Below are 13,946 nucleotides of genomic sequence, written 5' to 3' on the forward strand. Positions count from 1 at the left end.
ACATAATTGTTAATTGCAGCCTTCAAAGATCCAAATTGTGACATTGTGTCACAAATAAAACACACCAGTGCAACTATAGAATAAATCATGCATGTGTCAGACCCAGTTGTTGTCTATCAGGTGATATTCACTGAGTGAGGGAAAAAGTCACTTCACTGTATGTTTGACCTGTGTGTGCTTTAATAGACAATGTTACACATAGTATTCACAAAGCATCGTATACAACACAACAATAAAAGTCCTTTAAGGCTTTTGATTCCATCGGGATCCATTCAAACCGTCACGCTGTAGAGTCTCAGGTGAGCTCGTCATTGAGAGTCTCGTTAGCTGTTTTGGATGACTCTGTTGATCCATCCGAGGTAGTTTCTGACCTTCGTGTAGACGCCGGGGTAGTAAGCATAGGCACAGCCGATGCCCCAAGACACAATGCCCTCAAATTTACCGTCGCATATAAGAGGTCCTCCTGAGTCCCCCTGAGGATGGAAAAGTAGACAGTTTTTTCAGGTTGTTTGAAACATTTGAATATAAAAACAAAGTTTACTGAGAATGCAAGCTCGTTTTATTTCTAAAATGTTCGAAGATCGTAAAACTATGAGGGAAGTCAACAAAAAATGAACATCCAGCCACAGCTTCTCGCAGCTGTAAGGAGCATTTTCTTTTTTAAAATCTCATATCAGTGTTAAGGTTTAGCTAGAAGGTTCCTGGTTCGAACCCCTATTTGGACAAAGTGGGCCTTTCTGTGTCGAGCTTGCATGTTCTCCCCATGCATGCGTGGGTTCCCTCCAGGTACTTCCGCTTCCTCCCACAGTCCAAAGACATGCTCGTTAGGCTCATTGGTGACTCCAAATTGCCCATAGGTGTGAGCGCGAAAAGTTGTCTGTCTCTATGTGATTGACAGGAGATCAGTCAGACCCTGCCTCTTGCCCAATGACAGCTGGGATAGGCCCCAGCCCCCCCGCGACCCTGAGCAGGACAAGCGGTATAGATAATGGCCAGATGTTTAGGTTCTCTGGCCTTCAACTCCACTCTTATCATCGGGGGTTTTCAAAATAAAAGCTTAAAATGTCCAGCATCAAACAGCCAACACAGGAATTTGTGAGTAGCTGGTGTACATATTGGATTATTTAGTTAGTGTTTAATTTGGATGATGGGGATCACATTTTAAGCTTTGTGACACTTAAACTGCAAGTATTTGATTCCTTTATGCCTCACCTGACAGGAGTCTTTCCCTCCAGAGACGGAGCCGGCACACACCATGTTCTTTGTGATCCTGAAGTAGTAGTAGCGCCAGCAGTTGGAGAAGATGTTCACGTCCACATACCTGAGCATGGGGGACAGCTGGTAGCTGGAGAGCCAAGTCACGCCCCAGCCGCTCACCCCGCAACGGGCGAGGTTGACCAAAGGCTGTGTGTTTGGATCTGGCAGAGAGGCCGGCCCCACCTTGGCGTTGATGACTGCTGGACGGTCCAACTGAGAACATGTAAGTAAGCATTGTACATTTGAGTAAAGAGGGTTACTGATACTCTAAATGACTACTCTGCTGTCTGTGCTACTGAAAATTGCATAAACACACTGAAGATGGAGGCAGAAATTGATACATTTAAAGTACATCAGTGTGAAGCTTAATAGTCATTAAAAGTTGTCAAGTGTAACTTTGTTTCAAAAAGTTCTCTAGTGCAATCAGGGATGATCGTAATTTGTCAAAATCAAACGTTTTGCAACACACTGGAACTTCACTTCTTTAAAAACCTCCAGTTTTCACAATAAAAAGCAGTCAGTTTTCTCACTGACAGGAAATTAAGTCAGTGAACGTCACAAAGACGCTCTCAGTGTGCAGGTCAGTATAGTATCAGGTGAAAGGAAATTCCACTGTTTCATAATTCACTTTTTAAGTGTAATTTAAAAATGTGTTGAAATGTTCTCATTGCACTGAAAATTAGGAATAATTGAGTTGTTTTTCAGCCCAGCATCTTTTAAGTACTTAAAATAAGGTACACCTCAGCAAACCACGACAGAAATGCCAAAGAATGCCAAACCTGAACATTCACACATTGTAGCATCAGTGTTAACTGTTCTATATAACATTGTGGACATTATGCACAATTACCACTTTTACTTGAACACTTTTTGTACATTTTGGCTGATATTAATCAATTTCTAACTAGATTATGATTTTAAATCCTGTGCATTAACTTGTAACAGAGTATTTTGTTAGCTTGTTTTGTTTCTTTACTAATGTAAGAGGCCTGAATAAGTTGCCTAGTTACTAAAGAGGCTACAAATCTATTAAAAGACAGCCTGTATTTTAATATGTGCTGTTGGAGGAAGAAAAATACTTGGGCATTTCCTGGACAGGGGAGGTCCAATTAAAATACACTGTGGAGCTGCATTATGGGAATTTTTGAATTTTACCAATACTATAAAAAAACATAATATTTGCTTCATCAGCTTTGACCACTGACTTTAATTTTGTCTCATCTGTGTCTTATGAGTCCCTTAATAATACGGAAATGTCATTCTAAATCGCTGCAGTACCCCTTTAAGTTGAATTTACTTTACTGTTAATTAGTAAGCATTGCCAGTATGAGGCTATATAATTGAATTGCATCCCTGTTTGCAATAATTTGACACTTCTATGCGAGTTATCCCCTTGAGAAGCAACAGAAATATGAAAGTATTATCTAGAAATGTAACAGTAGTACAGTACAGCTACATAAGAGTTTGCAAGGTTTATTGAATATTTTCTTTATAGATTTTCTTTATAGTCTGCTTTACAATTGTGTTACAGATCAGTGAGTCATCATTGTCAATCAGTAACCCAATCAGTGTCTTAAATCACGCCCTAAATCACACGAATCCTTTTAAATCCATCTCTGTATGTAAACACAACCCTGTGTTATTTTCCACCGTCATCCCTTACCTTCAGCAGCATGATGTCATTGTCAAATGTCCACGGTTGGTACTGGTAGTGCTTGACGACTAAGGAAACATTGAACTCCTGCTCAAAGCCCTCCGCCTTCAGGATGTTGTGCTGCCCCAGGACCACTTTGATCATGTGACTCCTAAAAGAGCAAAGAAAGGATCAGATTGTTAAGATGCTTGTTCATCAAATACAGATCATTTTAGTAATCCTTTTACAACACAGTGTTAAATAAAAAACATGTAGATGTAAATCTGGCCCTCAGTGTGAGTGCCGCAGGTGTAAAACTGCAGTAACTCACGGTCTCCAGCAGTGGGCAGCAGACACCACCCACTGCGGGTGGATGAGGGTGCCTCCACAGAAGTGGTAGTTATTGAACAGCAGGGAGGCCTGATACGTGATGGAGTTGGGGGACACCACAAAGCCCCCAACAATTCTCTTCCCATATACACCTAAGAGCAGAGGAGAGAGTTACAGCCGTATACATGAAGGAAGCGGTGCTCTAATCGATAACATCAAATAATCTTTTGCCATTTAGTTTTTACTAACGGTTATATGAAGGGAGTCCTTTGAATCTGTATGTATCTCACCTGTTAGGTTTATAAGAAGCAGAAGGAGCAGTGAGAGGTGACAGGAAGGAGCCAGGTTCATCTTAAAAGCTACCACAAAATAAAGGAAGAAAACATAGAGGAGGTCAGTAAGAGAGGTCATAGACTGTCCACTGACAGTGAAACCCTTTATTATAAACCACTGTAACCACAAGTACCCAATTTCAAACTTCAAATTTTGTATGTGCACATATTTATGAATCCCTGCAAAACTGTGATGGATCACACAGGTTTGATACAGGTGCAGTATGCTAAAGACAGGAAGATTCACACACTTCCTTAAGAGGCAGTTCACCCAAGCAAATGTCTGATGTAGTATCAAAGTGTAATGTCTGGAAGTGTAGCGCGCAAAAATGAAATCATATTACTACAGTGCATAGCTAGAAATTAAGTATCAACAGGGGGAAACTTCCTTTGCACTGCATGTTGAAATAATAATACAAAATCACTGAGAACTGGTACAAAAAAGAATTCTGCCAACATTTCATAATTAAACTCATTTGGTACAACGCTATCTCACCTTAGAAAGAGTAAAAAAAACAGTCCAAGTCCAGCACCCACACACACTCTCACACACTGCTCTCATACCGGGCACATTCAGTAAAGCGTGAGAAATCTTCTGCCTCTTTTATACTAAACTACACCTGTCACTGGCATTGTTCCCTGCCATTGTCCGCCATAAATCTAAGGAAAGCAGAGAGTGTGACCTAGTACATGAAAAAAAATAAAAATCGCTTTTACTCTCTTTCTCTGGCCTTTGTTGTCACTGATTCAGTCTATTGTCCGATAGTGGAGACAAAGTCGAGGTTTAGGGAGATGAAACCAGACAAGCCAGAGGAATGATAGAGTATACTCGCCAGAGGGCAGGACAAAAGCTTGTATGATGTCTGGGAAGAAAATATTCTCCCTAAGCAGACATAATAGAAGGAAGAAGGAAGTTTGTTTCAGAAATCTCGTTTAATTGAACTGAGACTTTTTCATGTAGTTAGAAACAGGCGTACAAAAGACACGCACAGCCACTCTAAGCAAATGGTGTAAATAAGAACGACAGCCTGGCCTGTGTTTGGATTTGTTGTCATGTCTTCAGTGTCATTCATCTCCCCAGTCACTCTCTGCGGTTCCCACATACAGGGGCGGTTGAGTTGTAACACATAGCTTCCATACAGCCTGCTCTCCCCAAGGTGTTGTTCCAACTGTTGGGGTGAAAGGTGATAGCCTGCTCCGCTCTGCCTCAGGTGCAAAGCTGAGATCACAAACAGGATGCCATTGTGTGTGTCTGTGTGACATAGAGATATAATGAGGGAGATGCCTCACACAGAAATGCATGTAGACATATCGGTGTCAAATCTGCACGTGTGACTGAAATGTGACAAAATTTGATGACTGAATGTGGCTCTGTTTGCGCCTTAATCTCTGTATTCACATTGTGTTGACGTTGCTTGTTAAGTAAACATTGTTTATTATCTATTTTCTAAAAATCTGAGCTCTGCAAACAGTAAATGTTGAAAATAAAACAGTGTAATTAAAGGCTCAGTTTATGGGAAATAAAAGTCTCTCGTTTACATCTAGTTGTATAGCCATGCACATAGTAACATTTTTAAAGACATCTGTAAGTTTTTCTGCCTATACCCAAATACAGTAGAGCTAAATCTTTTGTTAGGCTCAGAGCACCAGAGGGCAATATTTTATTTTGCATGTTGATTTTTCTAAAGTTCACATAACAGTTGCCTATTTTTTACGGGTAAATCAGTTGAGATACAATTTGTAGTTGAAAAGAATAGCTGTATTTGGTTAATCCAGCTAATTACATTCCTGACAATTAGAGCTATTTGATGCCAAAAGCCAGTATTACATTGAGGCAATTTATAACGTTTAACACGGCTGGATACATTCTGATTAATTAAAAATACCTCTGCACATAATCAACAGTATAGTCATAATATCCAACCCTAGCTCAAAACATGAACAAACTAATTTGAATTGAAAAGTTTGACATTTACAACTGTTAATTTTGTTGGTGGCCTTGTGATGCTAGCAACAAGTTGTCCTTAATCTTGACAATCCACATCTCCTAACAGTTTTAAATGGGTTACTGATACACAGAGGCATTTTTAAAGTCATGTTTCATTGCTATGAAATAAATTGCATTCAGCTCCATTTTGTTAGGGTGGTAGCAGAAATATCCTGGGGGAATAGTACCACATCTCCCTGCATGACTAGACACAAACAGTGGTGAGTGAGATAATATTTTTTGGTTGAAGTGACCTTTTAAAAATGAACAGCTTGCATTTAACATTTGCAATATTCTATCAAATATTTTCATGGAACATTTTTTCTCAGTGTTAAAAATATATATATATTTGAAGGTGATTGTGTGTGAAGTCGGGTGAGTGTTGGCCCAGGAAACACCTGACAGCGGGAGGCCACACAAAGCCGTCTCTCCCGCTCGACTGGGTGAAGCATCAATTATTCAGCTTGCTCTAAATGTGGGACACGAGGAGGTCAGGCGAGAGTCTCCTCACATGCTGCGGAGGATGCTGACTCGCCAGAAGGCTGAAGATGAAGAAGATGATGATGATGGTAATAATGATGATGATGATTGGCCTCTTGATAGTGAATTATTATAGTGCAGACACAGATTCAGTCATGACTCATGATTCATATTCACACAGAGGAACACTTGTGCGTCTCTGCTGCGTAAAATATCTCTGTGTTGTCTTGACTCAGACGTGAATCTCCCCACAGCTACAAAACAAAGCCTTCACACACACACACACACACACACACACACACATACACACAGTGGGCTATTGAAACATTTCAGCACGGATAAGCCTGGATGATGACACAGACGGAGCGTGCTGATACAGTATAGATGAACCTGCTCGGCACAGTACCCCGTGTTGCTATGGAAACAGTGTAAGGCCCTTTCGACAAGTCAGGATGGGTCGGGAGGGTGCTGGACAGTTTCTGAAGGTGAACTTTGTTAGTCTCTCTTTCCTTGTCAATCAGTGCTGCATGTCATAGTCAAGGATGAAATTAAAAACGTTATTTTTTTCTCCCAGAGGAAACCCAAAGATAAAGGTTGTGTTGACTCCTAGTGTTTGCAGAGAGGAGGGGATGCACAAGGGATGCACGAGCCTGGGCAAACGGACAGCAGCAGGGGACACAGGTTGTCTGAATGCAGCCGTTCAGATGTTGGTATGGTTTAGGATAACGGCCTGAAACCTCAAAAGCCATGAGGAGCCTGCTCGTGTGTTTATGTTGTGTGCTTCTGGACGCTACACCTGTCCACAGTGAGTATATGTTTTACAGTTTTTTGAACAAAATGAATGATGTTTTGTGACATTTCTGTTGCAGTTTACTTGTCTTAGCTGTTTAAAAGTTTAAAACCTACATTAATCACCAACAATTTTTGGTTATATTCTAATTTGTTTACTTGCTGAGAGTTTGATGAGAAGTTTAATACCACTCTGTGCAGTTAACATGAAGCTAAAGCCAGCAGCTAATTAGTTAGCTTAGCATAAAGACTGGAAACAGCTAGCCTGGCTCTGTCAAAAGGTAACAAAAATCTCAGTCTCATAAATTCATCTTGTTTGGTCAGTCCACTTAACCCCCTGTAAAATACTGACTTGTCATTTTATTTTTTGTTTTTATGGATTCAGCAGAAAAAGACTTTCGTAAGAAAGCAATGAGTCATACTTCTCAAAATGTGGAACTCCTCCTTTAAATTGATTTTCACCCATGATTACAGCAAGGAATTGTAGATAACAGTCTTAACTGTTCCCATCACGTCTCATCCTGCTGTATAACCTGAGGCTAATGTACAGTAGTTTAGCTGTTGCATAAGAGAGTCATAGAGAGCCCCCTCTCTTATGTTTCAGAGCCCACAGTGAGGTGGTGACACTAGAAGGTCAGGTTATATTGGATTACCTTCATTACCAAGGGCCTCCCAGGTGACAGAAAACCACTAATTGTTAGGCAGAGTCAATGGGCTTGAAGGGGGGATTAAGAGGGCCTCACTCTTTATGTCTCCCTTTTGTTCACTGAAAGCTCTTCATGTTTTATAAGGTGGACTTTTTAAGCGTCTGAAATCCAAACCGAGGGGAGCGGTTACCATATATGCAGGATGTTTTGGGTATTAAGATGAAAGCATAAAAGAACCATTTTAGTTCTTTATATGAGCATGACATATTTGGGACATACGTAACGTGTGATGATTTTCAGTCTCCACCAATCAGTCAGAGATTAATATGCTTTTAAAGATGACAGAGGCGAACAACTTCAGTGATCTACACCAATAATAATTCAATTTAAATCCAACTGCACCTTGTCTTAAAAATGTTTTTGTTTGCGTACAGGCCATGTGATAATGCAGGGACGGATCGTAGGAGGTCACACCGCTGCACCAAACTCCATCAAATACCTGGTGTCCCTGCAGAGCACCAGGGGTCAACACTTCTGCGGTGGATCACTGGTTCACAGGTACTGGGTGCTGACCGCAGCGCATTGTAACATTGGGTAAGAATAATCAATAGGCCGTGGATCCTTTTTAATCTTGCTATCAAGGAAAAAACTCACAAAACCATATTGTCATGATTTCTATGTTGGAGTCACTTGCTTTTATGTTTTTAAAATCTACAGCCATGCTTGTGGTGTGGTTATAATTCTGGTGGGCTGGTTGGTCCACCACTTTTCAGCCCGAAATATGCAAATATTGCCATTAAATTTTGTAACGATGCTTATGTTTGTAGAAACAGAAAAGTTAAAACTGGCTTACATCTCATCTCTGATCACAGACTGGCGTTGGTGTGAATGTTGCATTGTCTGTTTTGGAAAGTTACAGGAATTGTTGGACACAATAATCCCTCCCCCCCACACCTCCCAATAGAGACAGAGCGCCCACACCGGAGGGGAATACAATTCATCCCTCTCCATTGACTTTGTATTGCATGGTGGTGTCTCCTTGTCAATGTGGTCTACTAGCAAACAACAGAATATTGTCTTAAAGCTTCAGTGGCAGACTGAAAAATGTTAAGTTATAAATACATATATACTGTAAAGGTTGAAGCAATGTCTAGTTTTGGTTGGTTCGTTAGCTAGCTTTGTTGGTTTAATGATGATCTTACCTGGTGATGCAATCTTTAATTATTAATGTATTTCACTCCTGGCCATTCAGTTGGATAATTTATCCCAAAAAAGATAGCTAAGGAAGGGACTAAGGCATATGGTGCTAACAAAAATCAATGACATGCTGGAATCTAATGTTTTAAGCTAGCTACAAGCATTTAGCTAGCTCTTGGTTTGCATCTTGTAATGCTAATTGTTTCCCCCTCCAATGAGCTTGGTTTTTAGAATGACACGCGTGTCTCAATGTCAGAATAGAGCTGGGGTTTCTAAAGCTATTCAGTCATCCAATAAGCAGATTTGATGAAACACATTTGGCATTTTAAGATGATTAACATGGTTAAACATAATACAGTCATATCAACTTTGGCAGTTAGCTCAAAGCGCAGCTGTGCATATTTACAGCCAAAATGAACAGCTAGCATGGCTGTAGCCTCTTTGTCGTGTAACCCTTTGTTTCCATAACAAGTAGTAGGTTTCAGGAAAGATCTGCCTCCTTTAAATACTACTTGCCTCATAAATTTGTGACCTGGCAGCTCAGACTGTTTCTAAAACACTCTCACAGGCATTGACGTTCCTCTGGTGTTCTTCCAATGAACCTTGTAGAAGTCAGTGTGTAGAAGCAAGCTAACTTGGCATGATTTTATAGTGTGAGCAGATGGTCCCAACAGATGCCTAAAAGCAAACATCCCCTCTGCTACGAGTAGCTAACGTCAAAATGATGCTGCTTGATCATGACACAGAGTAAACCAGTATTCAGGCCACTTGGAAGTCTAACAGCCCACAGATGTGGTCGAGTCAGCTGACCTTGGCACATCAGCGGTGTGTATTTGAGTGAGTGTGAAAGAGTGAAGTGTGATCTTGTCTGGATTCAGGAAATTGGCTGTATTTCGGTAATACTGTCCCGACTCTGTCTGCAAACAGTAAACCATTGTTCCCCGGCAGACAAACGCTTCTGACTTGATGGCGGCCTGTGTGCTCACTCTGCGCTGTGACTTTGAGAACTGGACATGGGTTGTTGTGTTTTCACTCCCATCTTCCCTTCCTATTGATAAACTGCTCCACTCAATTTAGATTCCCAAATATACCATAACCTTTGGCTAATAAGTCGTGATTGAATTTCAAGGCCACAATCCATTCATTTTGATATTTTTTTCGTAAATGTTCAGTAGAATGGAAATGTCTTGTTTTTTAGGGCAGAGCACATGATGATCGTAGCAGGCGACTACATCGTGAACTCCTTTGAGGGCACTGAGCAGTACGCTAAACCCCATCGGCTGGTCACCCATCCTCTCTACAACGAAAGCACCAACAATGCTGACATCATGCTCATTAAGGTACTGCAGACACAACACACAGACTGAGCCATATTACAATGCTTATCAAACTTAACATGGATTTAAAGCATGCCACTTAAAGAGTGAGTATCTTGCAGTTTCCCATATTAAGACATATATATAATGTTACAATGTTGGATGTCCAGACTAAATGTGGGTGAAGTTTCAAATCTGTTGCTAAAAGTATGTTGGAGTAATCCCCGGGCTTCTCAGCTCAGTCTGCAGGCTGCTGTGAACGCCAGGTTTCACACAGTTTTTTCTATAAACTGCACTTTGTGACGTCACAAAGTGCATCCTCAGCAGGCTTCGGAGAGCTGGCCAATCAGAAGAAAGCGGACTCGTAGGGGCTGGGTTTCTTAAAGTGACAGAGAGTTTTTCAAACTGTAAATTATGCTAAGCTACTCCACAGGTATCACAGAGTGAAATATGAAGCTGAAATTAGCATAATACCCCTTAATGAATTTGGACATATTTTACCATTGAGCAAATTTGTGTTCGTCTTTTTTCTTGTGCTTGGTAGGTCATGTATAGTGGGTTTAAAGGTTAGGATTTTGCTGAAAATTTTAAATCATAATATTGTCATCAAAGTAATATGGGTTAATGAGTCAGAGTTTGCGGGATGTAAGCAATAAAACCATGCAAAATATGTTAAAAGGGCTTCATAGAGATGAGAGGACTGCAGGGTTTGGAGACAATATCGAGGTCATTTTGTCTCCTTTTCTCCCTGATCCATTATCATAAAAAATAATGTGTGAAACTTTATTGATTATCAACTAATACTGTGTTCTATATTTTGTCATCTTCACCTGTCCTCTCTGAAACTCTCCTCTGATTTCCAGTTGCGAGCCCCCATGGTGCTGAACAGATATGTTTCTCTGGCGCCTCTGCCCAGGCAGGGGACAGGGGTGGTGGACGGCCTGGTGTGTCGGGTGTCTGGTTGGGGCTACAACAGTGTGGGTGGAGGCCAGGCCCCCTTCGCCCTGAGAACGGTCACTGTGCCCATTGTTTCACCTGCGAGGTGTAACAGCAGCGAGTCCTTTAACGGAAACATCACAGCGAACATGATCTGTGCTGGCTACAGGACGGGAGGAAAAGATGCATGCAAGGTACGAATTACACCTTCTTTCACTGAGGTCGCTGTCCAATCTGTCCCATTGTGATGAAAATGATCATTTGATCTTTGAGAAGCGATAAAATCATTTTGAAATAATACATTCTCAGAGGTACCAGTGCAGGGTCGTCCTCCTTTCATCAGCTCTTATCAAAGCGGAACAATAACACAGTTTTGGGAAGCTCATCCCCTTGACGGTACGAGGATGTAGTTCATCATGTCAGTGTTGATTCGGCTACAAGCTTTTATTAAGCAGACGTGGCAGTCCACCCTCAGGACTTGTGTTAGTTATGATAGTAACAGAGGAGATAAAGCGAGACTGAAATAGCATCAGGACTGAAAACCTTGTCAGAGTATTGAAGTACGTTCGTTTGAAGCCACAGAAAACATCCTTGTTTGGTTATTTGTATCATGACAGAATTCCTGCCCACATTTGGTGTGAGAAAAATATTACATGAAATCCAATGTGTGATATACCAGTAGGCTATATTCTGCCTTAGGTAAAGAGCTGAATGACTAATTAAAATGTGCTATATTTAACCCTGCAGTAGGCAACTTTGTGTGCTGGCATTTGCAAGTGGCAGCGAGAGCTTATGATATTATGAATACAACCGTCCTGAGAGACGACTGTTTTTGCATTTAAAAAATGAACACATAGAACACGTGAATTCACTGCAGTCCTGTCCTCATATAAGGAAGGAACGTGTGACATCCAGATATTTAACATGTAAATGTAAGACCAAACATAAGGAAACATGACCACATTTCGTAAGGGGCAAAGATGTGATCAATCCTCATATAAGCTGATGGGGTTTATGTTATGATATTCTCGTTTATGTTGTTTTTGGACAATTTGCCTGTGAACTTTTTATATCTTACATATAACAGGGCTGGGGTGCAGGTTTAGCTCAGCGCTTAAATCATACATGCCATGTACAGAGGCTTAAGTCCTCAATGCGGTGACCCCCGGCCCTCTGCCGTGTGTCGTCTCCACTCTCTCTTCCCCTGTTTCCGACACTGTTCACCGTCCTCTGTCTAAATAAAAGCATAAAAGGGAAAAAAAAAATCTTTGAAATGTAACGGGCCTTTTTTAAAGGTGAAAACATGAATTTGGGATTACTTATTTGTGATAAAGGGTCTGATTTTCTAGTCATTTTAAAATAAAAATCAACCTTTGTACTCTTACATGTCTTGCCTGATGTACATTAAAAAAGTGACCTTCCTTTGGCGAGATTTTAAAGCTGTAAATATTTCCCTTATAAATATAATCAGTGTAACACCGAGGCCACCAAGGACACTGAAAGGCTTTACAGTAAACTCTGAAAAACTCAGATCATTTGTTTTATCACGAGGTTCATTGGGAGACACGTCAGCTGATTCAGGGTGTGGTCTTGTTCTTGTAGGGGGACTCTGGGGGGCCGCTCGTGTGTGGGGGGCGTGTTTACGGCGTGGTCTCCTGGGGAAACGGCTGCGGTAACGCTAAGTTTCCGGGGGTCTACACGGCGGTGGCCAGATTCCGCCGATGGATCGACCAAACCATCTACCGACCACACTATCGCTGCACACGATACTGATGGAGAGAATGATCAAACTAAGCTGACAACTGCTTCCATTATTCTCATCATGCATCCTGTAATTCAAATTATCTAGTGAAGACCTTCAGTCTCTGCCAGCTACAGTTATTGTTGGATCCACTACAGAAGCCTAATGTAGACTGTATGTACATGTATATAATGTGAAGCTCATACCTTGTTAAAAATACCCTTTAATAAACATTCAGATTTGGAAAATGTGTGGTGTTGAGTGGGCTGAGATTGAATTTAGCACATACTGTATATTTCCAGCAACACAATTCAGAGTAATTATTGTTGTGAATTTGTGCATCTGTGCTTTTTAAACGCCTCAGAAAAACTGTTTTTTTTCAATTGGCTCAGCTCTGAGGTCATTTATGAACAAAGCAAAAAGTTTTTGTTTTTTCACACAAAGATTCCTCAAGGTCATTCAATGTCACCATCCATGGAACGGCACATAAATAGCAATAGTGTTATGACCAGCTTGTTTAGGCCATAAAATAAAGGAAGGTCCACACAGTAAACTTGCTTTAAAGAATAGTTTTAAATGAAAACCAAATCATCGTTTTATTCCAAAACAAAGACCAAACCATAGTTTTAATTCAAAACCAGTCAAAAGGGATACCAGGAGGAAACCAGGAGGATACCAGGAGCTTGGCTGTCCAGGGAGGGGGAGAGACAGAAGCCCAAGGAAATCTGGCTTTTATGCACTCCCACCCAGGTGCAGCTAGTCAGCACTCCCAGGTGGGCGGAGTCATTAAACAACAAGGAAGCCGTATTGCAAACCACAAGGGGCGGGGCAAACCTCTGCAACAGAAAAGCTGTGTTCGAAATGCCATACTATACTAGCAGTACGTACTGATTTGGCCAAAATGTAGTATGCAGACAAAAGCAAAATGTGCAGTACCAAAAATACCTGGATGCGGCACCGATTTGGAAAAAAACTCCAGTATGCATTGGACCAGTCTCCCTCGCCTGCTGTATCCCACAATGCAAAGCGCTGGAACGTCACAGCAGCAGTTAAAATAGCGAACAGCAGCAGCATTCCAGCAGAAGGGGGCGCTACAGCTAAAGAAGCAGCGGTTTGTTTTCCTTGGCTTTGCTTTTGTTTACTTCCACTTTCCAAAACAGGAAACTGGCGCCTGGTGTTGCATACTGCAAAATAAATTTGAACAGCTCCGTGCTACATACTACCGCCTCACGCACTGTGCAGGATGTAGTACACAGTATATAGTGCATAGTAGGCCAAAGACAACAGCAGCAGCCAGGGAA

The 13,946-nt window shown here is 41.2% G+C and overlaps 2 protein-coding genes across 2 annotated transcripts; one reads left to right on the top strand and one right to left on the bottom strand.

The window, feature by feature from the left end:
* Positions 1 to 323: 323 nt before the first annotated feature.
* Positions 324 to 3,571, bottom strand: LOC138605935 (trypsin-like). Its single transcript, XM_069678394.1, has 5 exons — positions 3,511 to 3,571; positions 3,222 to 3,372; positions 2,921 to 3,062; positions 1,213 to 1,470; positions 324 to 473 (listed from the first exon to the last, which is right to left on the bottom strand). The coding sequence occupies exons 1-5, from the start codon at positions 3,569 to 3,571 to the stop codon at positions 324 to 326; spliced, it is 762 nt and encodes a 253-aa protein (XP_069534495.1).
* A 3,195-nt stretch (positions 3,572 to 6,766) lies between these two features.
* Positions 6,767 to 12,857, top strand: LOC138606427 (trypsin). The gene is made up of 5 exons (XM_069678895.1): positions 6,767 to 6,824; positions 7,890 to 8,049; positions 9,851 to 9,992; positions 10,832 to 11,098; positions 12,507 to 12,857. Exons 1-5 carry the CDS (start codon positions 6,767 to 6,769, stop codon positions 12,675 to 12,677), a joined length of 798 nt encoding a protein of 265 aa, XP_069534996.1. The 3' UTR covers positions 12,678 to 12,857.
* The last annotated feature ends 1,089 nt before the right edge of the window (positions 12,858 to 13,946 follow it).

This window comes from Semicossyphus pulcher, unplaced genomic scaffold (genome assembly GCF_022749685.1).
Source record: "Semicossyphus pulcher isolate SPU_LCO1_2020_fin unplaced genomic scaffold, fSemPul1.0.p SCAF_3, whole genome shotgun sequence".
NCBI classification, from domain to species: Eukaryota; Metazoa; Chordata; class Actinopteri; order Labriformes; family Labridae; genus Semicossyphus; species Semicossyphus pulcher.

Bases quoted from the DNA above. Each gene is read 5' to 3' on its own strand.
- LOC138605935 (XM_069678394.1), bottom strand. From the start codon at position 3,571: ATGAACCTGGCTCCTTCCTGTCACCTCTCACTGCTCCTTCTGCTTCTT. The intron at 3,373-3,510 runs GTGAGATACATA...CTCTGCTCTTAG, and splicing joins GCTTCTTATAAACCTAACAG to GTGTATATGGGAAGAGAATT. The intron at 474-1,212 runs GTGAGGCATAAA...TTCCATCCTCAG, and splicing joins GAGGGAAAGACTCCTGTCAG to GGGGACTCAGGAGGACCTCT.
- LOC138606427 (XM_069678895.1), top strand. From the start codon at position 6,767: ATGAGGAGCCTGCTCGTGTGTTTATGTTGTGTGCTTCTGGACGCTACA. The intron at 6,825-7,889 runs GTGAGTATATGT...GTTTGCGTACAG, and splicing joins GGACGCTACACCTGTCCACA to GCCATGTGATAATGCAGGGA. The intron at 9,993-10,831 runs GTACTGCAGACA...TCTGATTTCCAG, and splicing joins CTGACATCATGCTCATTAAG to TTGCGAGCCCCCATGGTGCT.